The sequence below is a fragment of the Heterodontus francisci genome, chromosome 8, assembly GCF_036365525.1.
Source record: "Heterodontus francisci isolate sHetFra1 chromosome 8, sHetFra1.hap1, whole genome shotgun sequence".
NCBI classification, from domain to species: domain Eukaryota; kingdom Metazoa; phylum Chordata; class Chondrichthyes; order Heterodontiformes; family Heterodontidae; genus Heterodontus; species Heterodontus francisci.
This window is the reverse complement of record NC_090378.1, coordinates 61,315,400-61,342,756: the sequence shown is the minus strand read 5'-3', so window position 1 is coordinate 61,342,756 and position 27,357 is coordinate 61,315,400. Positions and strand designations below refer to the sequence as shown.

General features: G+C 41.0%; 1 protein-coding gene across 1 annotated transcript in view; it reads right to left on the bottom strand.

Annotated features, from left to right (window-relative positions):
- The window catches only part of mysm1 (Myb-like, SWIRM and MPN domains 1), a 141,721-nt gene that overhangs the window by 108,919 nt on the left and 5,445 nt on the right, over positions 1-27,357 (bottom strand). Inside the window, exons 2-6 of the mRNA XM_068037219.1 lie at positions 21,686-21,764; positions 20,105-20,175; positions 18,500-18,577; positions 12,614-12,643; positions 4,296-4,371 (exon numbers count right to left, since the gene is read on the bottom strand). Of these exons, the coding sequence (XP_067893320.1) occupies positions 4,296-4,371; positions 12,614-12,643; positions 18,500-18,577; positions 20,105-20,175; positions 21,686-21,764 (334 nt within the window). The remainder of the gene's footprint in view (positions 1-4,295; positions 4,372-12,613; positions 12,644-18,499; positions 18,578-20,104; positions 20,176-21,685; positions 21,765-27,357) is intronic.

Here is a 27,357-nt window from a genome sequence, read left to right as displayed (position 1 = left end):
ACACTGACAGTATGTACTCATTACAACAGTATCAAAACTTGGCGGTTATCACTCTGATACTTTCGCACTGTATGTTCCGCAGGGACTTCAGGAAAAGGCTATGTTCTCGCACCTACACTGTTCGGGATCTTCTTCTCACTGCTGCTCTCACACGTGTTCAAGTCTTCAGAAGAAGGAATTTTCCTCCACACAAGATCAGATGGCAGGTTGTTCAACCTTGCCCGTCTTAGAGCGAAGACCAAAGTATGGAAGGTCCTCATCAGGGAACTCCTCTTTGCGGACGATGCTGCATTAACATCCCACACAGAAGAGTGACAGCAGAGACTCAGCGACAGGATTACGGCTGCCTGCAATGAATTCGGCTTAACCATCAGCCTCATGAAAACGAACATCATGGGACAGGACGTCAGAAATGCTCCATCCATCAATATCAGCGACCAAGCTCTGGAAGTGGTTCAAGAGTTCACCTACCTAGGCTCAACTATCACCAGTAACCTGTCTCTAGATGCAGAAATCAACAAGCGCATGGGAAAGGCAACCAGTGCTATGTCCAGACTGGCCAAGAGGGTGTGGGAAAATGGCACACTGACACAGAACACAAAAGTCCAAGTGTATCAAGCCTGTGTCCTCAGTACCTCGCTCTACGGCAGCGAGGCCTGGACAACGTATGTCAGCCAAGAGCGGCGTCTCAACTCATTCCATCTTCGCTGCCTCCAGAGAATCCTTGGCATCAGGTGGCAGGACCGTTTCTCCAATGCAGAAGTCCTCAAGGACATCCCCAGCATATACACCCGACTGAGCCAGCGGCGCTTGAGATGGCTTGGCCATGTGAGCCGCATGGAAGATGGCAGGATCCCCAAGGACGCATTGTACAGCGAGCTCGTCACTGCCATCAGACCCACCGGCCGTCCAAGTCTCCACTTTAAAGACGTCTGCAAATACGACATGAAGTCGTGTGACATTGATCACAAGTCGTGAGAGTCAGTTGCCAGTGATTGCCAGAGCTGGCGGACAACCATAAAGGCTGGACTAAAGAGTGACGAGTCGAAGAGACCTAGCAGCTGGCAGGAAAAAAGACAGAAGCGCAAGGAGAGAGCCAACTGTGTAACAGCCCCGACAATCAATTTTATCTGCAGCGCCTGTGGAAGAGTCTGTCACTCTAGAATTGGCCTTTAAAGCCACTCCAGGCGCTGCTCCACAAACCACTGACCACCTCTAGGCGCTTACCTATTGTCTCTCGAGACAAGGAGCCAAAGAAAGAAAGAAACAAAGTTCCGCAGGGACTTCAGGAAAACACCTTTCCTTCCCTTTTATTGGCTATTAAGGTTATCCCCATTGGCATTGAAAAGGAAATACAATTTGGAATAAAATCTTGGTATGATTTAACGTATACTAACATTTATATGACAAAAATGTTTTGAAACCCATACTTAACCACAGTATTTTTTGATTTATTAAAAGTTATTAAAGTAATAAAGCTACTGATAGATTCAGATCTCCAATTGATTTATAAACTTCATCTGAAATTGTCAAAGCAAATCTTGCAAAAATATACAGGCTTCACTGATGACCCAATATATTGTGCAGTCACCCTGTTATTTTTATTAAATTGTAATAGATTGTGTTCAAAATTTTAGATGGTAACACAAAATACAATTAAAATGCTTTTTGACACTATGGAGAAACACACGTTGTTGCGTTGAATTAGAACGAGGCAGCACCGCCAGTGCCTCAGGCAGTTTCACATGTAATGAGGTTATATCAGAATGTCTACTTGAGTACAAAGACTTCAATTTTGAAAATCTAATTAAAATCATATGCACATTTTTTTCTTGTGCCTCGGCAGTTCTAAAAAGCAGACTGTTTAAAGCAAATAGTGCTACAATAATGCACTATGAAAATCAACAACTCATGCTGCCACCAGGTCACCAAGAGCCCACCAAAGCTAATATTTTCTAGTTTAAGTGGCAGCGACAATAAAGGTAACATTAATTCAGAAAATTTGCGACCACTGGTGATTTTAATGGTTGGCGGCAATGCAATAATTAACGTAGCACAGTTTTCAAGGGTTGCGGCAGAGCAGTGTAAAGTCCCAAGAAATTATGGAGTGATGTTAAGTAGTGATGCAAGTCAGTTACACCATAATTTCCTTTCTTTTGCACTGCATAATGGTCCACATGCTGTAGATTTGCCATTACAATAGCAAAACATTCCAGGAAATTCTAGGCCATTTTATATATATATATATATATATATATATATATATATACACACATACACATATATTCAAATTAGCATCTCCATTAAACAACTTTATGGTATTAATGGATTGGTTCCAATTAATACATTATCTGATAGATCAGTTTTATGAGTGGTATTGAGAGGAATTCAGCCATTTCACTAAGTCATAGAGTCATAGAGAGATACAGCACTGAAACAGGCCCTTCGTCCACCGAGTCTGTGCCGACCAACAACCACCCATTTATAGTAATCCTACATTAATCCCATATTCCCTTACATCCCCACCTTACCTCAATTCTCCGACCACCTACCTACACTAGGGGCAATTTACAATGGCCAATTTATCTATCAACCTGCAAGTCTTTGACTGTGGGAGGAAACCGGAGCACCCGGCTGAAACCCACGCGGTCACAGGGAGAACTTGCAAACTCTGCATAGGCCGTACCCAGAACCGAACCCGGGTCGCTGGAGCTGTGAGGCTGCGGTGCTAACCACTGCACCACTGTGCAGGTCTTTGGATTGATTTTTTAAATTTTGAAACAAAAATCTTCATCTAAAATGGTTAAACCAGGGGTGTGTGTTTATTCTGATCTAACAGATGTTAGAAATAATTTTGAGTTGTACAATCCAAGCCTATTTTCTCGCATTACTGTTAGGGTTAATTCTGCCATCTCTGCCTCTGGCAAGTAAAAAGAATGCACCATTCGTGTTTTACAAAGTCAGAACTTCTGCATTGTGATTTCTTTGTTAGGTCAAAGTTTGAGATAATACTGTTGGGGAATGGAACTTACATTAAGCATAGGTTAAATTAAAATGCCCCTCAACAACTGTACCTTAACTTCAGTTTCTGAAGATCATTCACTGCTGCACTTTATCCCCATATGAGCAATACCTATGATCTCTCTGTAACAATTTAGTGCCAACTTTTGAACTGTTTTGCAATGAGCATTTATAGCCACTCATAAGGGGGCCACAGAAGGAGCATTCACGTTGCGGTCCCTATCAGGCTTTGTCTCACCTGTGAATCCTACAATGACATGCCTAACTTTCTGCCACCCAGATTTCTCCAGAGCCTGCATGGAACAGTGGCGAGGGAAAGTGTAGCGACACGACATTAAGCCGCCGCTACTCTGAACTGACTCAAGGTTTTCAAGCAGGATTTTTTTTATCTGATGGAGAGAGGAGATTTTCATTCAGTCAAACTTGATGGTTTCAACCCCAAGGACAGAATGATTGCCTGCTGTTGCACCCATGTTTTCAGTTATTCGCAAAAAAAATCTATTGACTTAATTTTTACATTGTTAATCCTAGTGCCACTCTCTCTTTACCAACTCCTACACTTTCCTTACAACACAAGCAAAATATAGATATTACATGCAGCATGCAATATAATACAGAATTTATTTTGCAGATGTTGGGCTACAACAAACATCTTGTCATACAAATATTGGAAAATGAACTTTTTTTGGCCAATTTTCTCTACTCTTCAAAAATCACTGATACTTGCTAATATGGTTTCACTGATGCTGACAGCCCTCCAGTACACTGCCAATTCCTAATATATATGCCTGGACAGTGAGTGTTAGGTTATTAAACCATATAGAGAATCACAACCAAGCCAAATCATATCCTCACCCAAGGTCCACACACATGTACTTGTCACCAAGAGTTACTGGATTGCGATCATGAGCAAGACCCTGGTTGAAATTTCTGCTCCTAATTCTGGAATCACTGATGTCTGTAGTAGGACCTGACACAGTTGCTGCCCTGGAGGTCAGCTAACTCAAAACAGACCAGAATCAAGCCTGGTTAAGAGGCATTGTTAATTGTGTTTAATCATATGCAGGTGGAGGGTGTTAATTATGGTCTTACTTGAGTCTATATCAGGAGACACAAACTGGTGAAGGTTTGAGTGAGCAGCTGCATGTTTGTAATCTTTTTACCTTGAAAAATAAATGCAAGACTGAGTAAAGATCGGCTCCACCATAACCCTTCAACATAAGCTTTCTGGGGTAAAACAACCATTTTGATGAATTGTTCCTTCAATCTCTTACCAGTCCTTGCTCAAAAAGGTTTTTCTCCTGTGGTGTCCATCGTGCTGGCCAAGAATTGCTTGTTGTTCCAGGAGTCCTAGGGTGAAAATTGAAGCTATGGCATGAACTAAATTCAGTTTTATGCACATTAAGAAACAAATTGTTTTCATTACTACAAAAAGAGGTTTTAATTAGGTATCTTTGGTTAAAAAATGTAATATGCCATTCTTTGTAGCATGCTGAAGCAAATTTTTAAAATTGTAAATAATTCTGTTCTTGAGAATCTTGCAATCAGTAAACTAAAATACTGCTCCTTCTATAGGAACATAGAAATCATATGTGAACCTTCTTTGGGGTTGACAGATAATATAAAAATGAACAATTATATTTCTAATGCCCATCCAATCAATCTCTCATTCTTATCTGCTCCTCAATTCTAATTTAAATTTTTTTTTTTAAATTCTGCCTTAAAACATTGTTTCATATGCTGTGAATTACTACTTTGAGTTAACAGATTTTCCACTATCTCCATACTGTTAAAACAAACACTAAATATGGTATATTTCAAATCTAGTTGAAATAAATATTATTGCATTCACAGTAATAAAGAAATTTAAAGGGTTCTGAAGTATGCAGCTATACTAATTAGACACTACTAAACAACCTAATAAGACAGCATGAAAGCAGTTTCATAAATCTATGTAAAACAGGTTACAAATCTAATGCAGTACTTCTGAAGTACTTGACATCTCATTGTCACATTTTTCATGAGGTAGTAGATGCACTGGTGTTAATTTTTCAAAATTCACTGGATTCTGGAAAGTAGGAAATATAACCCCTCTATTCAAGAGGGGTGGCAGGTAAGGTATAAAGCAAATAACTATAGGCCAGTTAGCTTAACGTCTGTCGTGGGGAAGGTGTTAGAATCTATCATTAAGGAGGCTATAGCTGGGCACTTAGAAAAACTCAAGCTAACCGGGAATAGTCAGCATGGTTTTGTGAAAAAGAAATCATGTTTAATCAATTTATTGGAATTCTTTGAAGGAGTAACATGTGCTGTGGATAAAGGGGAGCCCGTTGATGTACTCTACTTGGATTTCCACAAGGCATTTGGCAAGGTGCCACATAAAAGGTTGTTGAGTAAAGTAGGAGCTCGTGGTGCAGGGGGTAACATATTAGCATGGATAAAAAATTGGCTGGATGGCAGAAAACAGAGAGTATGCATAAATGGGTCCTTTTCTGATTGGTAGGATGTGACAAGTGGAGTCCACAGGGGTCTGTGCTGGGGCCTCAACTTTCTACAATTTATATCAATGATTTAGATGAGGGGAGTGATGGCTTGGTAGCTAAATTTGCAGATGACATAAAGATAAGTAGGAAAGTATGTTGTGAAGAGGACAGAAGGAGGTTGCAGACTGATATAGATAGATGGAGTGTGTGGGCAAAAATCTGGCAGATGGAGTATAATGTGGGAAAATGTGAAGTTGTTCACTTTGGCAGGAAGAATAAAAAAAACAGAGTATTACTTAAACGGTGAAAGACTGCAGAATTCCAAGGTGCAGAGGGATCTAGGTGTTCTGCTGCATGAGTCACAAAAGGTTCGTATGCAGGTACAGCAAGTCATAAAGAAGGTTGAAATGAAATCAGGAAGTGCTGGAAATACTCAGCAGGTCACGCAGCATCTGTGGAGAGAGAAGCAGAGTTAACGTTTCAGGTCTGTGACCTTTCATCAGAACTGGCAAAGGTTAGAAAAGAAATAGGTTTTACACAAGTGGGGGGTGGGGGCGGTGGTTGCTGGGGAAGAGAACAAAAGGCAAGATGTGTGATAGGGCAGAGGGCAGGAGAGATTAAATAACAAAGCTGTCCTGGGACAAAGGCAAAGAGTGTGCTAATGCTTGTGGTGAAAGACAAAGTATTAGTCCAGAGTGTTAATAGCGGAATAATGAGCAGAGTTTGCCGAGTGTGTCTCCAGTGTTCCAGTGAACATCAATACAAGCCGGAGGAGCAGCACCTGATCTTTCGATTAGGCACTCTACAGCCCAGTGAACTGAACACCGAGTTCAATAATTTCAGAGCGTGACTGTCCTTTTTTTATATCTTTATATTTTTTTATTTTCTTTTTTAACCATGTGCCTGTTTTTCTTGTAGACAGAACTGCTCATTATTCTGCTATTAACACTCTCTCTGGACTAATGCTTTGTCTTTCACCACAAGCATTAACATACTCTTTGCCTTTGTCCCAGGACAGCTTTGTTATTTAATCTTTCCTGCCCTCTGCACTATCACACACCTTCCCTTTTGTTCTCTTCCCCACCAACCTGACCCTCACCCCCCAACTTCACTTGCTTAAAACCTAGTTCTTTTCTAATCATTGCCAGTTCTGATGAAAGGTCACCGACCATAAATGTTAACTCTGCTTCTCTCTCCACAGATGATGCTTGACCTGCTGAGTATTTCCAGCACTTTCTGTTTTTATTTCAGATTTCCAACACCTGCAGTATTTTGCTTTTATCATTAAAAAGGCTAATAGAATGCTATCCTTTATTATGAGAGGAGTTGAAAATAAAAGTAAGGATGTTATGCTTCAGTTATACAGGGCATTGGTGAGACCACATCTCGAATACTGTGTACAGTTTTGGTCTCCTTATTTAAGGAAGGATGTAAATGCATTGGAGGTGGTTTAGAGGAGGCTTACGAGATTGATACCTGATATGAGCAGGTTGTCTTATGAGGAAGAATTGGACTGGGCTTGTTTTCACTGGAGTTTAGAAGAGTGAGAGGAGACTTGATTGAAGTTTATAAGATCCTGAACGGTCTTGACAAGGTGGATGTGGAAAGGATGCTTCCTCTTGTGGGTGAGAGTCCAGAACTAGGGGGCACGGTTTTAAAATTAGGGGTTGCCCTTTTAGGCACAGTGGTTAGCACCGCAGCCTCACAGCTCCAGCGACCTGGGTTCAATTCTGGGTACTGCCTGCGTGGAGTTTGTAAGTTCTCCCCGTGTCTGCGTGGGTTTCCTCCGGGTGCTCCGGTTTCCTCCCACATGCCAAAGACTTGCAGGTTGATAGGTTAATTGGCAATTATAAATTGCCCCTAGTATAGGTAGGTGGTAGGGAATTATATAGGGACAGGTGGGGATGTGGTAGGAATATGGGATTAGTGTCGAATTAGTATAAATGGGTGGTTGATGGTCGGCACAGACTCGGTGGGCCGAAGGGCCTGTTTCAGTGCTGTATCTCTAAACTAAACTAAGATGAGAAATCTTTTCTCTGAGGGTTGTGCGACTTTGGAACTCTCTGCCTCAGAAGGTGGTGGAGGGAGGGTCATTGAATACTTTTAAAGTGGAGATAAGGGAATCAAAAGGTTTTCGGGAGTAGATGGGAGTGTGGAATTCGAGGCGCAAACAGATCATGATCTTATTTGAATGGCAGAGCAGGCTCAAGGGGCCAAATGGCCTACTTCTGCACCCAATTTGTATGTTCGTATGCTGTCAACCTTTTCCCTATATAATTTCCTTTGTTCATACTAAATATAGAACTCACACATGGAACCTTATCACAATATAACTAGATAATCTGACCATTGGCCATGCAAATTTGTGAACTTTTCCCAAAATTTCCACCACCGTTTTATTTTGAGTGACTTTTCTGCTCAGACAAGTCGATGTTTTAAAAAAAACAGAATTTAAAGTTTACAAAAGTTCATACATAAATTAAATGTTTTACAGTTGAATTGCAGGGTTTCCTCTCCCCTGCTCTTTTATGGCAACAGCAGCCTCCTTGTCAGTGCCCCATGCTGTGTCTCCGAGGATAATGTGTCTCCTGTCACTGCCCTGCTCTGTGTCTCCTCTAGCTTCCTAGACCCCCAAGGAATCCAGTCTGCTTCATCCCCCCTGCCCATTAAAGCTTCAGGCCTGTTCTCAACTGTTAACCGCCCAAACCCATTCTCAACTTTTAAAGCAGCCAGCCGGTTTTGGCCTGCTGCCTCCTTCCATTGGCCTCCATTGCTACTGCTTCATGTTTGCACTGCACTGCTATTCCCTGACCCCGCTGGCCAGCAGCCAACCATTTTAGGCCTACTACTTTTGTCCCTGTCGGTTGGCTGTTCTGCAGCCATTAAAGTATTTTTATACAGTTATATTTTTATGAACATAGATAAATAGAAAACATGTTGCAAAATAAAATTATACTTTAATGCTGTACAGATAATCCATGTTATCAAGGCGAATTAATTCCACTGTTTATGAGGAATTAAGATAAATCCTCTTTCAAATTATTCTAATACAAAATTGCTAAGAGAAAAAAAATGAATAATTCCTGCCAATTTAATCAAGCATTTGTTTTAGTTTCATCCAATGCAGTAGTAATTCATAAATTAAAAATCAAATTATAGCATGGTTAATAGTGTTTGAATTTTGAGAAAATTATAAACTATTGCTGATTAGTTCAAGTTTTTGTATCTTTCAAATACTAAGTACTTTGGTGATTTATTGATGTAAAATACAATTACACTTTCAAGACCATGAGATGGTATAAACGGCTTGGTTGCTTTCCACAAACTGTGCAGTAGTATTACATTCAGGTTAGGTGTTTCTTATATATAATTAATACAGTGAGCATGATGTTTATATTTTCCTAGTAATGGTTCAAAAATGTAAACAACTCAGGTTTAGTCTACTGCCCCCAGCTCATACAAAAAAGCCAAATGTGGCTTAAAATTTTAATACGCAGAACAATTGGGTGCCATTTAACTTAATAGATATTTAATGTTGCCTCTTTCCTACCCATATGTTCACTTTTTTAAAACCGACTTCATGGTGAGATAAAGAGCAGATTTAAAGTCAGTGGTTTCCTTAATTTTAATTTTCAGGTTGTAAAAATTTAAAAGAAGCTAATACTTGAAACTGAAGCCAATTCTCTGAAAATGCAGTAAAATAGGAATCATATTTTGTTTTCGTGTTTTGTTTAGTAGTAAATCAACAGGACTCGACATTACAGGAGGCTCATTTTTCTGACTTTCTTGTTACTGATGTACATGAGTAGAATCAGGTCTGATTTTGCTGCATTTGTTTGGCACAAATCTGATAACAGCTTCAGTGATGGTTATAATGTGGGGATTGGGTCAGATTAAGGTCAATGAGTATTGAGTTGTCGAGTGTCCAATATTGTGTATGTTACATCAAATATCCTAAATTAGCTATCACCCTGAAGCAATGGGGAATAGGCCATCCTGAAAGCTCTACTGAAAGTTTGCCAAATTGAACACCAATGGTAAATATGCAGAGCAGCGGATGTTGATCTGTTCTGTTTGGAATTACTGCAACCCTTCACTGTTTCTAAATAATGTTAATTCAGTGGCACAGAAGCGATCAGTGACTGTGGCATCAGTGCACCATGGATTGCTTTTCTGTGTTCACAAATCTGTCAAGTGATGTGCAAGGATTGTTTTATTTTTACTGGAAGACAATGTTGCCATTTTAAGCAGAACTAAAAAGTAAGCCGAAGAGACTGATGAAACCAAGTGTTCCTTCCCTTATTGGAGTACTACTGTTACACTTCTTAAAAGAGACAAAACTTGCATTCATATAGCATCTGTCATGATCGCAGGACATCCCAAAGCACTTCACAGCGAATGAAGTACTTTTGAAGTGTAGTCACTGTTATAATGTAAGAAATGCAGCAGCCAATTTGGGCACAGCAAGCTCCCACAAAAGTGTGATAATGACCAGATCATCTGTTTTAGTGATGTTGATTGAGGGATAAACATTGGCTAAGACACCAGGATAACTCTCCTGCTCTTCTTCGAAATAGTGCCGGGGACTTTTTTTTATGTCCGCCTGACCGTGCAGAAGGGGCCTCGGTTTATCATTTCATCCGACATTGATGCACTCCCTCAGTACTGCAAATTGAGTGTCAGTCTGGAATTTTTACTCAAGCCTCTGGCGTGGCACTAATAGCAATAGAGTTAAAACAATGCAAATAATGTCCATTATATCCGCTATAGCTAAAAGTATAAGTATCACTATGTACATGCTCATGGAAAAGCTGATGAGACAGTCTGTGGCTGGATGGAAGGATTTTCTTCAGCTCAGGAAAGAAACTGATCCTTTCATTATTTGCATTAGGTTGACTACTTCAATTAGTTCCCACCTACTAATAACTTTAAAACACATGGTCACACAAGGTGGTAATATTTTTAAAAGGGGAGACTGGGTAACAAAAGGTCCATTGACTTGTCAGTAATGGGCAAGATGTTCAAGGGAATCATTAGGGATGTACTATATGACCATTTAGACAGAAAAGGCCTGAGAAACCCAACTTGGCTTCCAGAAAAGAATGCTGCATCTTACTAACCTGATTGGATTTTTTTTTTGGAATAAATCACCAGGTTAGTGGATGAGCAATATTGCCTACCTGGACTTTCAGGAAGCTTTTAATAAGAGGCTTCTTTCCAACTAGGATCCTGTGGAATTAGTGGTCATTTGGTACAGTGGATTGAGAATTGGCTGAAAACCTATAGACAGACTGTAGTTGTAAATAGATCTGCTTGGGGATTGGTTACCAGTGGTGTCTCACAGGGATTGATGTTAGAACTATATACCATTTTAATTAACAATCTAGGTGTAGGCTTTTGGGGAACATTCCACAAGTTTGTAGATGATACCAAGATACATGTGAGAGTTAGGACAGGACAGGATTCTGAACTGATACAAGCAGAACTAGATGTGCTGGGGGGATCAGGCCAGTATTAACAAAAATTGCAGTTATGCACGTGGCCAGTTCAAATGCTAAACATACATACATCCTACAGGGAAAAGGGAGATGGGTAAGAGGAAGGGAAAAGGGGAAACAGGAGGAGGAAGTAGAGGTAGTTGAGAGGAAAGGATGACATGGAGGAGAGAAGGGAGGGATAAGACAGAGAGGGGAAGAGGTGGGGAGAACGAAGAGATGGAGAGAAGAGGAAAGGGGAAGAAATTATGCCAAAGAGGTGAAAATTAAGATTACTCCCCCTTCACATCTTCCTTTATGAACTATAAGTTCAACCATTGTATCCTCCCCTTCTCTGCTCCTCTAACCATTCCTCCCCACCTGCTGCTCCATCCCTCTCACTTCTCCTCCCCCCAAACGCCCCCTCCCACTGAAGCATCATCACTGGCAGAAAGGTATAATGGCAACGTGACAAGTTTACATAGACAGTTTGCATTATAAATGTGGGTATGGAAAATTATAATGAAATTAAAAGTATAACATGTGACTTTAAAAGGGAGATTGAATTACATCTATGCACTCTACTTTTAAGACCACTTCCCCTAAAATCTACATTTGGTCTTGACTTCAGGTGTGCAATGCCATAGGTGATTGACTACAAATAAAAAAAAAATTGACATCTGCTTGCATTTTCTGTCAAATTTCCCACTGTGAATTCATACATCCACAGAATGCACAATCTTTTAATTGAGGACTGAATTACATCTGTGTCCTCATGCCCACTTATCCCCAGACATGGACCTGGTTTCTCCTTAAAACAACAGTTGTTCTTAATTCCTCATGTATAGTGCTATGGGAGATCAAGTTGTATTTACAATAATCTGATTTAGACTAGACGAACATATCAGTGAAATACTTGCACTCATTTAACATTTATAGGGCAAGGACTTGAGAATTACCAATTTAGAATCACAGAATAGTACAGCACAGGAGGTGGCGATTCGGTCCATCAAGTTTGCACTAGCTCTTTCAAAGAGCAATTCAGTTAGTCCCACTTCCCCGCTCTTTCCCCATATCCCTGTAATTTTTCTCCTTCAAGTATTTATCCAGTTTCTTTTTGAAGGCTACTATTGAACATGTATCCATCGTCCTATCAGGCAGTACATTCCAAATCCTAACCACTTGTTGCATAAAAAAGTTTTTCCTTGTTGCCTCTGGTTCTTTTGCCAGTTACCTTTCATCTGTCCTCTCTGGTTATCGATCCTTCAGTTACTGGAAACAGCGTTTCTGTATTTTATCTAAACCCTTCATGATTTTAAACATCTCTATCAAATTTCCTCTTAGCCGTCTTTGCTCTCGGGAGAACAACCCCAGCTTCTCTAGTCTATCTGGTGACTGTAATCCCTCATCCTTGCAGTCATTCTAGTAGATCTCTTCTGTACTCTCTCCAAAGCCCTCTCATCCTTCCTAAAGTGTGGCACCCAGAATTTTGCACAATAGAAGAAAATTTCTCATTAAAAGAATAGATATATAAATGAACAAATTTCACAAGATATGTAAGCAGATATAAGACAATTGCCTTGGATAGAACAGAGCTTTTAAATAAATACATTAATTAGAGCAAACCATACATACCTGCCTTTCACAGCTTTCCTCTGACGAATACTGTGTAAAAACAGGAAAAAAAGTCAATGCGTACAGGCAAGAAAATAAACAGTATTTGCAACAAGAAAACAAAGTAGTAAATTATTAGCTTAACAATTAAGTAGAGCATTTATTATTTCTGTAACCAATCAAAATTTCAGTTGCAATTGGTGTTTTTTCCTAATGAAATGTTAGCATGTTTTTACATCAAAATCCATCATTTAACTGCTGATAATTTAATAGGCCTTCTCCTCCCTTACTGCAAGCTCTGAAACCAGCTACAATGAGATGGGTGAAAGCAGTACTAAATGTCTTAGTCTTGTTCTGCAGAACTAGTTGGCCTCCATTTAGCACCTTTTAAGGGTCGCATGGGTGAGATCAGGAACTCAAAGGGTCTACATCAGCCACTCTGATTTAGCACACAAACGTTGATGACCTGTCATTGTGCAGCCTAGCCAAACGTTTCTCCTAAACTAACTAAAGTATTTTACCCCACAAGAACAAAATTCAAAATATCCACTGATGCTGCAATTTCACAGGATTTAACTTTCACAACATTTTTTTTTACGTTACTGTCCCTATGCTAATCTCAGTTGTATGAGTTTTAAAGTTTCCAGTAAAGTGATTTTTTTTGAGTCGATTTTATATGGGTATGAAGTAGAATGATACTTTTGCATAGATAAACAAACACTCCTGAAGAGTTTTAAAATGAAGTACACATCCATATAAGGTTGGTGGAGGTAAGAAATAAATATTTAAGTAGCTCACTAATCTAACTGGTGAAATCGCTGTTTTCCTCCTCTCACTAGTAGCATGTCATACAGATCTCAGTCAAAAAGAGAGATTTATATATGGCTGGTCAGCAAGTAAGCAGCCCCCATTGTGGAACTGTACCATCAGCTACTGAATTTTTGACTGGTGACAGTCCCTTGATGGCAAGGTTGCCAGTAAGTACTCACCTTTAGCCACTCACTGACATGTATCAGTTGAAGTTGTAATGATTTCCCTTTTTAATTAAACACTGACCTTTATAGAAGATGTTGCCCATATGAGAGGTTGTTGCCTACATCCAAAGATTGATTTTTTAATAAACGTTCCAGTGCACAGTGAGCCTAACATTCTGCTGCTTATACAAGTAACAGAACAATTTTAACTTAGAAGAAAATGTTCAATTACAAGAAGCAACAGCGAGTACTAACCAAATGATTTACAGGCACACAAAATGCATCTTTGACATATAGATTACTAGTGAGCTAATGAAGTAGGGGAGAATAGTATAAAACTACAATTAGTCATTTAGTCGTACACAACTTGATTATTGCTGAAGATAGAGACATGCTGTTGAAGCTTTTCATCTTGCACTCATCAGGACAATCGCAAGAATAACCAATGCAAGGGAAAACAACAATTTGTACTGCATGAGCAGAGAGTGCTGATTGGTTGACAAGTGAACTCTGATTGGTAGAGGCGTTGCCATAGTGAATGCACCAGTTTACAGTGACGGACAGTTAACTGCCAAGCTTTGTGTAAAATTTAATCCAGGCAGCTTGACTCTGATTGGTCAAAGCATTGCCCTGAGGAATGAACCAGTGAATGGCTGTCACTTATTTTGTTCAGCTGAAACAGGTGCAATGACAATTTTGCTCAAATTTTGCAACAGGTAAAGCTAGCTATTTCACGCTGCTACTATGCAGTAGCAACACATGTGGCGTTTGCCACTAACAGGAAGCTGCCGTCAAGCCAAAAAGACGTCCTACCTATCACACGAATGAGTAATATGATATATGAATTTCAATGCCAGTGTGATGCTAGGTATATAGGTCGTACGTCCCAAAGACCGGTGGATCGTATCAAGCAACGTGTCCCTTCTGCTGTTCACAACGGGCAAGGTACGGGCCGTACCCAATCAGCCCGTGCTTGCAAAACTCAAAATACAGTGTCCAACATTAGATGTGATTTTGCGATTGGACAACATTTGCTAAATAATCCACAGCGTGCTAAGAATTACGCTGATAACCAATTTAAGTTTGTCAGTAGGACTCGCAGTGTGGTGCATTTGCGTGTATTGGAAGCTACATATATTAATACACAGGGCCCTGTTCTTTGCAGACAGAAAAAATATGTAGAAACATTGCACCTGTTTCAGCTGAACAAAATTAGTGACAGCCATTCACTGGTTCATTCCTCAGGACAATGCCTTGACCAATCAGAGTTAAGCTGCCTGGTTTAAATATTAAACAAAGCTTGGCAGTTAACTGTCAGTCACCGTAAACTGGTGCATTTGCCATAGCAGCGCCTCTACCGATCAGAGTTCACTTGCCAACCAACCAGCACTCTCATCATGCAGCATAAGTTGTTGTTTTCCCTTACATTGGTTATTCTTATGATTGCCCTGATTAGTGCAAGACGAAAAGCTTCGACAACATCTCTGTTTGCAGCAAAACTACAATTGTTGCAGCAAGAAAGCTTGGAATAAAAAATAAGCAATGGTAGAGGGATAGATACATACATTTGGGTTACTTGAAAACTCAAAACTACAAGTACGTTGTCCCAGGCTTGTTGATGAATAGATTTTTCAACCATAGTTAGTGCCCAAGTATTAAATTTGCGTGAACAGTAGGTCAAATTCAGAAGAGTTCTATGCAATGGCTTGCTGAACTAAAACCAACTCAGACAAAGAAATAATTAGCCCACCTTGGGATGAGGCGGGGGCAATATATTGATGTATATATTCAGATTTCTCTCTACAGTAAGTTGACATGATGGCATATTGCACTTGAGACTAAATGCACTGAGCAATGCAACATGATTGTGCTCACAATCCATTGCACTGCAAAGTTTCCAATCTATGTCATTTCTCTGTGAGGAAACATTGTTACGAAAGTACTTCCATTTATTGTTAAATTGAAGACTTGTGTTTTAAAATTGAAAAAAGGATCCCATAGATGCTGTACTTTGTGTTTTTTTTTAAAAAGAGGTCATTGTAAGGTATTTTGGACCTGGTTTGTAAACAACCCTTACTGGAAGTCACCTAACTTCAGATAATTACACAGCAGGGGCTTTCTGACTTGGGACAGATGTTTACAGAGAAGTGACAGATCATGATTTATAGGTGTCAGGAGGCTTGACTTTTGAGATATTGTTTTGGTTTCGCTTTGGACAGTCAGTTGGAGTTTTAAATTCCAGCCAGGGGAGCAGTCCCCCCAGCTCACCCTGCTCCATCTCTTTGAAAACCCTGCCAGTTTTTCCATCTCTTTGAGAAGCTCTTAGATGCGAGTGTAAGAAAGAGAGAAATTGATGATGCATTCCTCCTGAAAGGCCTGCCTGAAACCTCGGTTGCCGCATTTCTCCTGAGATGCTGGAAAAACCTGCCGGATAAATCGACGCCGCCTGAACAAATTGCTCCAGAGAAAGATCCCGGTGATAGCCGTCTACACGTATTTGGGACACCAAACCAAAAAAGGGACAACTGACATCTTTCCATATCTTCTCTTTTTTCTTTAAGAACTAGCACGTATTTGGCCAAAGTATTCTTTTTTAGCTTTTTTTTGGTAACAGAGCTCTAAAAAGAAAATCTCCTTTTTGGTTAACCTATATGCGCTTGTGTGTGTGCGCACATGTGAGAGGGGCTAATGTAAAAGGGGACTTTCATATTTCACTCTGTGTTAAAGCTTTGTTTCGATACTGATTCCGTCTTGTTTTATAATAAACGGACAATTTTGTTGTTTATTATAGAAACCTGGTTGATGTATTTTATTCTGCGATTAAAAAATAGAGTCTATGATTGACTGTATCGGTAACTGGGTAAACATTTAAATGTATGTTGTGGCCTGTGGAGAAGTAGAACTAGAAAAAACAGTGCACTCCTCCCGCCTCATTCGTAACAACATCAAAGAGACTAAACAATTTCCATAGCTAATTTTACACTGCTCTAGTGCAGCCAAGTTCTGACAGCATCAATACCAAAGCAAAATGTTTCTTTTTAATGGGATCATCCTGGCTAAAAGCCTTAGTGAAGTGCTCCAACTTTACTTTGGTGTTGCCACTGCAGCATTAAGACTCATCCCTCAGAAGGTGGTGGCATTAGCATGGCACTAACTGCAATTTGGAAGTGGCTTGTACACAGGGAAAGTCAGAAAGTCAAACACTGGACTTCTCTTGTGCAACTTTTAGCAGCCATATTTAAAGCAGCACTGGTAAAGGCCCAGTAGTATCTGCCATGGGAACACAACCAGACAAAGACAAAAGAAAAAAATGCAGATTGTGCCAACTTAAATAAAAATGCAAAATTGTATCTTTCTCCCCTTAATATGTAAAGAAACAATCGAATAGTTTCACACACACTACAAAGCAAGGATTTAACGTATCATGTGAACTTGTACAAACTACTTCCTACAATAGTAATACTCTACCTATCCACACAAACACCTGAAAAATAATACAACAGGTTCTGGATTTCACATTTTAAGGACACTGTTTTCGGTCCCTGGTCCAAACTCCATTCCCTGGCTACCAACCCCATCCCTCGCCCTGGTAACAGTCTGAGGTTAAGCCAGTCTGTTCGCAACCTTGGTGTCATATTTGGCCCTGAAATGAGCTTCTGACCTCATACTCGTGCCGTCACTAAGATCGCCTATTTCCCGTAACATCACCTGACTTCACCCCGTCTCAGCTCATCTACTGCTGAAACCCTCATTCACACCTTCATTACTTCGAGACTTGACTATTCCAAAGCACTCTTTGCTGGCCTCCCACATTCTACTCTTTGTAAACTTGAGGTCATCCAAACCTCTGTTGCCTGTGTCTTACTTTGCACCCTGTCCCGTTCCCCTATGACCCCTGTGCTTGCTGACCTCCGTTGGCTCCCGGTCGTGCAACGCCTTGATTTTAAAATTTTCCTCCATGTTTTCAAATCCTTCTATGGCCTCGCCCCTCCTTATCTCTGTAATCTCCTCCAGCTCCACAACCCTCCTAGATATCTGCGCTCCTCTAATTCTGCCCTTTTGTGCATCCCTGATTTTAATTGCTCCACCATTGGTGGAAGTGCCTTCAGTTACCAGGTCCCAAGCTCTGGAATACCCTCCCTACACATCTCCACCTCACTGTCCTCCTTTATACGACACTCCTTAAAACCTACTTCTTTGACCAAGCTTTTGGTCATCTGACCTAACATCTCCTTTTGTGGCTCGGTGTCATATTTTGTTTAATAATGCTGCTGTGAAGCACCTTAGGACCTTTTATGTTAAAGGTGCTATATAAATCCAAGTTGTTGGTAAGATGCCCACTCAGCTTTCTTCCCTGACCATCTTGCCTAAAGGCGCTGACTTAACTGGTGCTGGATACTTTCCACTACCTCACCCCAATGGCCATTATTCAAGTATAAACCTCAACAGTTAATATGAGTCTGTGCAATTTGACTGCAGATGGCTTCATAACCACACTCAATCCTGTCCCTACCCAATATCCAGAAGTACATACTTCTAAGCAGAAAAGGTTATCATGAACAAAACTCGACTGGTTTTCCCCTCTGTATCATGGAGCACTACAGCAATTCTATAGCCCCCCACACCCATCTGAGAACAGCTAACCTATCACAGTAGAGAGAATAAACTTGGAATTTTCTTGGTTGATGTGCCTCAACTTTTCATTGAATAAAAGCACTGATTCAACAGGGAACTCCTCATTTCATTTTAACTGGTCTTGAACATAGATATTTTCACTCCCTATGTCTATTAATTCAAATACATTTTCTGGTGTTATTACATTTTATTAAACAGATTAAAAAAGACAGGTTTTGTTTGAATAAGGTTCACTTATAAAGTAATACATTATATGCCTTAAATATTAACAAATGAATCTCCATACATGTCAATTCACCTTTTCACAGGTATTTTCTCTCTCTCTTGGTGATCAGACCAGCTGCTTTGTGGATGTTTTTTCCCTGTTAGGTAGTACCTATCAAATGGTTAAGGGACAAATATAGTCAAAAAAGAGAGTTACAGTCTGCGCTGAGATAGCTGATTCCAACTAGAACCAACTAGAGGTGATAAATTAGTCTTGATGCTCTTGGGTTAGGCAGGAGTAAGTTAACCAGGGTGCTCAACCTTAGAATGCTATCCAGAAATTCCTGTTGGAAATATGGGTGCACAGGATTGAACCTGGCTACAATGCCCCTAATGGTGAAATTGCCTGAGAATACTCACTGTCCAGACTTACACATCAAGAATAATCACTTGAGTGAAGTACTGGTGGACAATAGTGTCCATGGAACGGTACTGCGAGAAAGGAGTCAACCTCTTCAGAAAAAGGAGGGAGAAAACCGATAAGGATAAAGAAAACAGAAAATAAGACCATGATTGTCAAATTGTTCTTTAGAAGATATAACAAGAGGCAGGAAGCCAGTTGACAAACCAACCAATATACTGAAGACAAAAGCAAAATACTGCAGATATGGGAAATCTGAAATAAAAACAGAAAATGCTGGAAATACTCAGCAGGTCAGGTAGTATCTGTAGAGAGAGATAGTTAATGTTTCAGGCCAATGACCTTTCAAAATTGACCTGAAACATGAACCCTGTTTCTCAATATACTGTGGCTATTTGTCCTGGAAATAAATTCCACTTGCCTCCAGCTTCATTACCTCATCATTTCATAGCAGGGCCAATATGTGGAACAACTTGCAGGAGTAAATACTGTGAGAACTTTGGGAACTTGAAGGAGATAATCTGTAATGCAGGAATAGAGTTTGGGATTACCCTTGCTTACAAAAAATAATTTAGAGTAAAATGATGATTTGGCTACAGAGGGAGAGACCATTTTTCTCATGATCTTCCAGATCTTCTAATGCCAGTTTGGGCATTAATGCACCATCTGCACTCAAGCCTGTGGCTCTCAGGTTTTGTACAGGAAACCAACTTGGTTGGTGATGGTGTAAGAAGCAGTGTCAAGCTGCTGAGAGATGAAAGGAGATAGCAGCACCTTAGTGGATGGAGGGCCAAAAAAGAGGGAGTTGAGAGCTGGAGAGGGGTTAGCAGATAGTTTTTCCCAACAGAGCAGCGTGATGGTAGTGGGGTGGGGCAGAAAAAGGGTTTTGGAAGCAAGAGAGATGTGGAAGTGCTCAGAAGTAACTAGTAACAATGGCACAGACCTTAGAGATGCCAAGATCACATCTAATAGTGAGGTCAGGAGGGTGGTCATGGAAATGCAGAGTTGACGTGCAGGGTGAAATTAAGTGAGGACAGAAGAATGGGAAACTGGGGAAGAGGGAATTTAGACGGTGGCTGAAATTATTTAGGATCACGAGTCATTAGGTACAAAGGCAAAGCAGAGGAAGACAAAGTTTGAAAGTCGAGAAAGACAAATTTTGAAATTGGAGTGATGGAGAAGCTGTATTGTATCAAAGGAAAATTATCAGCTAACATAACGGCATCTGACTCCAGTGATAATGAATCTGTACAATAACGCCACCAATAAAAAGGATACTCTTCCTCCTGCAACATCTTCTCAATAGCTGCTCTATTCTCTTCACTGAGAGAGCTATCCAAAGTCCAGGACTGTAAAAAGAAAGAAAGATGAAAACACAACAAACCCAAAACATTTATCCTTCAATCAACAGCAGTTTCTAGTATCTTGATGTGTGGAAATTGGTGTCTGCGTCTCCCTATGTTACAACATTGACTAATCCACTGGCTGTAAAGCACTTTGGGATGTCCTGAGATTACAAAATGCACTAATATAAATGCAAGTTCTTTCTGCGATTTATCACATTTCAGGATCAATTCACCATTTTCCCAGGGCTTAAAGGGTTAAATTATGAGGACAAGTTGTATAAATTGGGCATGTATTCCCCCGAGTTTAGAATATGGTTGAGATGTTTAAAATAATGAAAATATTCAACTGGGAGCGGAATCCAGAATAAAGTGGGCATAACCTCAAAATTAGAGCTTGGCCATTTAGGAGCGAAATCAGGGAGCACTTTTTCACACAAAGAGTACTGGAAGTCTGGAATTCCCTTGCTAGTAAGGCAGAGTGGATGCTGGGTCAATTGGAATTTTCAGGAGATCGACAGATTTTCACGAGGTAAGAGTATCAAAAAATATGGATTAAATGCAGGTAAATGGATTTAAGGTACAGATCAGCTATATTTAAGTAAATGGAAGAATAGGCTTAAGAGGGTAATGGTTTACTCTTATTCATATGTTCCACAGAAAGAAATTTTAAAAAGGGTTACTTTTAACTTAGGTTTTTAAAAGCATAGCCAAAAGAAAATTCTTTGAGATAGACAAAAGCACTAGAGTTTTTGTAATTTTCCTACAGACTGTAAATAATAAGCGATTTGTTAGGCTGTCTCAGTAACCAATAAATACCTCACACCCATTGCACCAGAAAGTCTTTGATCAGCAACAGATTAAAAAGAGAATCAAGCACAGGCTTTCTGAAACAGGAAGGCCAACAAAGATAGTCAGGGAATTTGTGAGGATTTTCAGTGAAACAAAGAGGTTAGAGATGCTGGAAGATAGGTAGAAGTCATTTGTTTAAATTAAGACCATCCACTGATGTGGTGTAATGTGGCATGTTGTTAATTTTGCATTATTGCATGAGGGTAAATTGTATGGATTGAACTAAGTGAGTCCAATAATATCAGCTGGCCTTGCCTTATCAAGCATTTACTTGGTATCTCTTGAGAGATTGAAGAAGCACACATGCAAAAGACATCAATTATTAGTCAAAAACAGGAGACAATGCTACTGTTACATACTTGAGTTACCTTATTAAACAAAACAAAAGTAAGACTTTAGGCTGCTTACAGGAGCCACTGATGCCATTGAACCTGAAAAGGTATCTATGGCAGACCCAAATTTGTAACACTATAATGAACAAGGTGTTCTCAACTCAGACTAGTGTATGAGCTTGATTGCTGAATTTGTTAACTTTAGTTTGTCCAATGTTGCGCTGTGACCCATTTGTTAAAAAACTGGCGCTTCACAGGAAATTACATTTTAATATTTAATAAGTTCTATAAGTTTAAAATTATCCACCACAATGCTGAGTTTTAGGACTTACCAAAAAACCATTGTTACTCCTCCAGGAGGAATCCAGGTAATGGTCCTGCAGGAAACCAGGAACTGTGCCACTGTCCTCACTTAAAACAAAAATGAATAATTTTTTTGATTGGTTCAGAACCACAAACAATAAAATTAATCCTGAATCAAAGAAATAGCTCCCAATCTTTGCTGGGGCAGGATTTCTAAGCTGGGGTGGGAGGGGGAGTGGAGTTCTGGTCAGAAGCCTGGGTTTCCTCAAATACTGCAGAGTTTAAACTAGAACAGGATCCCTGCCTGGAAGCCAGCCTGATTGATAGACTTGGCCCCCTGTCAGGTGGAGAAACACTGCAGAAGAGGCCGGAGCCGAGGAGCTGTTGGTATATATCCTGCTGCTGGGGTAGAGATTGTGAGGAGGGGGTTATTGTGGGGTGGTGGAGAAAGACTGGGAGCAGAAGTGGTGGGGGTGGGGGGTGGGGGCTCACTGAATGCGAGTGGGTCTGATCATGATGAGGGGGTAGAAATCATTGGAGGGAAGCTGGGGCACAGCACTCCTGCATTGAAGCTGGGGGACTGATAAGAAATGTGGCAGTGAAAGGAGACAGTATAGTCAGGGGGATAGATGGTGTTCTCTGCAGCTGCAACCAGGAGTTCCGAAGGTTGTGTTGTCTGCCTGGTGCCAGGGTTAAAGACATCTCCTCGCGGCTGAAGACGAACTTGAAGTGGGAGGGCGAAGATCCATTTGTCATGGTCCACGTAGGAACCAATGACATAGGTAGAACTAGGAATGATGTTCTGCTGAGTTTGAGGAGTTATGGTCCAAATTAAAATGCAGAATCTCAAAGGTAATAATCTCTGGATTGTTACCCGAGCCATACACCAATTGGCACAGGGTCAAGCAGGTTAGAGAATTAAACATGTGGCTCAAAGAGTGGTGATGGGAAGAAGGGGGTTTCAATTCATGGGACACTGGCAACAGTACTTGGGGAAAAAGGGAGCTGTTCCATTGGGATGGGTTCCACTTAAAACAGGCTGGGATTGACATCCTAGTGAATTGTATAACTAGAGCTGTGGATAGGGCTTTAAACTAAAAGGTGGGGAGAGGGCTCAAGTGAAGGGAGATTTAGAAATCTAAAGAAAAATGTCAAGGCAATAGAACAGAGGACCGATTTGGGAAAAGGCAGGCAGAGTGGAACAGGAAGGGACAAAGAGTTTAACAGTAATGGTGCATCGGCGAATAAGGTCAATGCAAAGAATAGTAGTAAAAAAAAGACTCTTTTTCTGAATGTGCGAAGCATCGCAATAAGGTAGATGAACTAGCAGCACATAGAGATAAATGGTTTGGATCTAATTGCCATGAGACACATGGGGCTGAATTCTACCAGCCATGGTTACAAGGTGACCAAGGTTAGGAAATATTCCAGGTTACACAACATTTCAAAAAGACAGCCTGAATAGAAAAGAAGGAGTAGCCCTGATAGTGAAGGATGGCATAAGGACAGTCATGAGAAAGGCTCTTGGTTCAGAAGATTAGGAAGTAGAATCAGAATGGGTGGAGATTAGGAATGAAAAGGGGCAGAAAACTGTTTATACACCCCTGACGGTAGTTATGCTGTTGGCAGAGCATTCAGCAAGAAATAACTGAAGCTTGTAACAAAGGCAGTGTAATAATTGTGGGGGACTTTATAGACTGGACAAATCAAAGTGGCAAAGGCAGTCTGGAAGATGAATTTGGAGAATGCCTTCCTGACAGTTTCCAGGAACAATACACTTTGGTACCAATCAGGCCATAAAGCTATTTTAGAACTAGGATTGTGCAATGAGGCAGGTTTAATTAGTAATATCATAGTAAAAGATCCTCTGGGAAAAAGTAATCATAATACGATTGAATTCCATATTAAGTTTGATAGCAACATACTCCAGTTCCAAAGAATTCTGAACTTAATCAAAGCCAATTCCGTCGGTATAAGGGGAGAGCTGGCTAAGGTTGATTGGGTAAATAGACTAAAAGCTATAGCAGTAAATAAACAGTGGGAAACATTTAAAGAAACAATTTGAAATGTTCAACAAAAATACATTCCATTAAAAAACAAAAATTCAGGAAGAACTCAAGGGCGGCGCAGTGGTTAGCACCGCAGCCTCACAGCTCCAGCGGCCCGGGTTCGATTCTGGGTACTGCCTGTGCTGAGTTTGCAAGTTCTCCCTGTGACCGCGTGGGTTTCCGCCGGGTGCTCCGGTTTCCTCCCACAGCCAAAGACTTGCAGGTTGACAGATAAATTGGCCATTATAAATTGCCCCTAGTGTAGGTAGATGGTAGGAGAGTAGTGGGGATGTGGTAGGGAATATGGGATTGATGTAGGATTAGTATAAATGGGTGGTTGTTGGTTGGCACAGACTCAGTGGGCTGAAGGGCCTGTTTCAGTGCTGTATCTCTAAATAAATAAAAAAAATATCCATCCATGGTTTACTCAGGCAGTACCGCCCCCCCACCAGAAGGCACGACCACTTTCTCAAGGGCAATTAGGGATGGGCAATAAATGCCAGCGATGCCCACATCCAATGAATACAAAAAAAGTTAAGGATGGTATTACATTAAAAGAACATGGTTATAATTTTTCAAATAGTAGTAGGCCTGAGGATTTGAAGTGTTTTGGAAATCAGCAAAGGGCGACCAAAAAGTTGATTAAAAAGGGGGAAAAAAATGACAGTAAGCTAACCAGGGATATAAAAACAGACTGCAAGAGCTTTTACAAGTATATAAAAAGGAAAGTAGCTAAAGTAAACATTGGTCCCTTAAAGGCCGAGACGGGAGAAATTATCATGGGGAACGAGCAAATGGCAGAGATGCTGAACAAATATTTTGTGTCTGCCTTCACAGTAAAAGACACAAATTATATACGAGACGTAGAAAGTAAACAAGGGACTAGTAAGAGTGAGGAACTTAAGGTAATTATCAGTTGAGAAAAATCATTGGAGAAGCTTAAGGGACTAAAATCCGACAAATTCCCAGGACCTGATCGCCTACATCCCAGTGTACTAAAAGAGGTAGCTGCAAAAATAGTGGATGCGCTGGCTATGATTTTCTAAAATTCTCTAGATTCTAGAACAGTCCCAGCAGATTGGAAGCTAGCAAATGTAACACTGCTATTCAAGAAAGGAGGAAGTGAGAAAACAGGGAATTACAGGCCGGTGAACCTGACATCAGCCGCTGGGGAAAAAGCTGGAATTTATTAAGGAAGTCTTAACAATGCACATAGAAAATCAGAGTATGATTAGTCAAAGTCAACATGGTTTTACTAAAGGTAAATTGTGTTTGACGAATTTATCAGATTTTTGAGGATGTAACTAGTAGGGTAGATAAAGCAGAACCAGGAGATGCAGTATACTTGGATTTCCAAAAGGCATTCAATAAGGTGTCACATAAAAGGTTCTTCTTTTTCTTCTTTGGCCTCCTTGTCTCGAGAGACAATGGGTATGCGCCTGGAGGTGGTCAGTGGATTGTGAAGCAGCGCCTGGAGTGGCTATAAAGGCCAATTCTAGAGTGACAGACTCTTCCACAGGTGCTACAGATAAAATTGGTTGTCGGGGCTATTACACAGTTGGCTCTCCCCTTGCACTTCTGTCTTTTTTCCTGCCAACTGCTAAGTCTCTTCGACTCGCCACACTTTAGCCCCGCCTTTATGGCTGCCCGCCAGCTCTGGCGATCGCTGGCAACTGACTCCCACGACTTGTGATCAATGTCACAGGACTTCAGGTTGCGTTTGCAGACGTCTTTAAAGCGGAGACATGGATGGCCGAAGGGTCTGATACCAGTGACGAGCTCGCTGTACAATGTGTCCTTGGGGATCCTGCCATCTTCCATGCGGCTCACATGGCCAAGCTGGCTCAAGCGCCGCTGACTCAGTAGTGTGTATATGCTGGGGATGTTGGCCACCTCGAGGACTTCTGTGTTGGAGATACGGTCCTGCCACCTGATACCAAGGATTCTCCGGAGGTAGCGAAGATGGAATGAATTGAGACGCCGCCCTTGGCTGACATACGTTGTCCAGGCCTCACTGCCGTAGAGCAAGGTACTGAGGACACAGGCTTGATACACTTGGACTTTTGTGTTCCGTGTCAGTGCGCCATTTTCCCACACTCTCTTGGCCAGTCTGGACATAGCAGTGGAAGCCTTTCCCATGCGCTTGTTGATTTCTGCATCGAGAGACAGGTTACTGGTGATAGTTGAGCCTAGGTAGGTGAACTCCTGAACCACTTCCAGAGCGTGGTCGCCGATATTGATGGATGGAGCATTACTGACGTCCTGTCCCATGATGTTCGTTTTCTTGAGGCTGATGGTTAGGCCAAATTCATTGCAGGCAGCCGCAAACCTGTCGATGAGACTCTGCAGACACTCTTCAGTGTGAGATGTTAAAGCAGCATCGTCAGCAAAGAGGAGTTCCCTGATGAGGACTTTCCGTACTTTGGTCTTCGCTCTTAGACAGGCAAGGTTGAACAACCTGCCACCTGATCTTGTGTGGAGCAAAATTCCTTCTTCTGAAGACTTGAACGCATGTGAGAGCAGCAGGGAGAAGAAAATCCCAAACAGTGTAGGTGCGAGAACACAGCCCTGTTTCACGCCACTCAGGATAGGAAAGGGCTCTGATGAGGTGCCGCTATGCTGAATTGTGCCTTTCATATTGTCATGGAATGAGGTAATGATACTTAGTAGCTTTGGTGGACATCCGATCTTTTCTAGTAGTCTGAAGAGACCATGTCTGCTGACGAGGTCAAAGGCTTTGGTGAGATCAATGAAAGCAACGTAGAGGGGCATCTGTTGTTCGAGGCATTTCTCCTGTATCTGACACCGGAAACATCAGAGGAATGTATGATGGCATCGTCAGCAAAGAGGAGTTCCCTGATGAGGACTTTCCGTACTTTGGTCTTTGCTCTTAGACGGGCAAGGTTGAACAACCTGCCACCTGATCTTGCGTGGAGGAAAAAGGTTAATACACAAAATAAGGGTGCATAGAGTTGGGGGTAATATATTAGCATGGATAGAGAATTGGTTAACAAGTGGGAAGCAGAGAGTAGGGCGTTTTCAAGTTGGCAGGCAGTACCAGTGGAGCGCTGCAAGGATTGGTGCTGGGGTCTCAGCTATTTGCAATCTATATTAATGACTTAGACAAAAAGACCAAGTGCAATGTATCTACGTTTGATGATGATACAAAGCTAGTGGGAATGTAAGCAGTGAGGAAGACACAAAGAGCCTGCAAAGAGATATAGACAGGTTAAGTGAGTGGGCAACAAGATGGCAGATGGAGGATAATGTGGGGAAGTGTGACACTATTCACTTTGGTAGTAAGAATAGAAAAGCAGAATTTTTTTTTAAAAAGGCGTGAAACCTCTAAACATTGATGTTCAGAGGGACTTGGGTATACTCGTGCAAGGAACACAGAAAGTCAGCATGCAGATACAGCAAGCATTTAGGAAGGCAAATGGCACGTTGGCCTATATTGCAAGAGAATTGGAGTACAAGAATATGGAAGTCTTGCTACAATTGTACAGGGCTTTGGTCTCCATATTTATGGAAGGATATTTTTGCACTGGAGCCAGTACAGCGAAGATTCATTATTTTGGTTCCTGGGATGAGAGGGTTGTCCTATTTTGAGAGGCTGAGTAAATTAGGCCTATACTCTTTGGAATGTAGAAGAA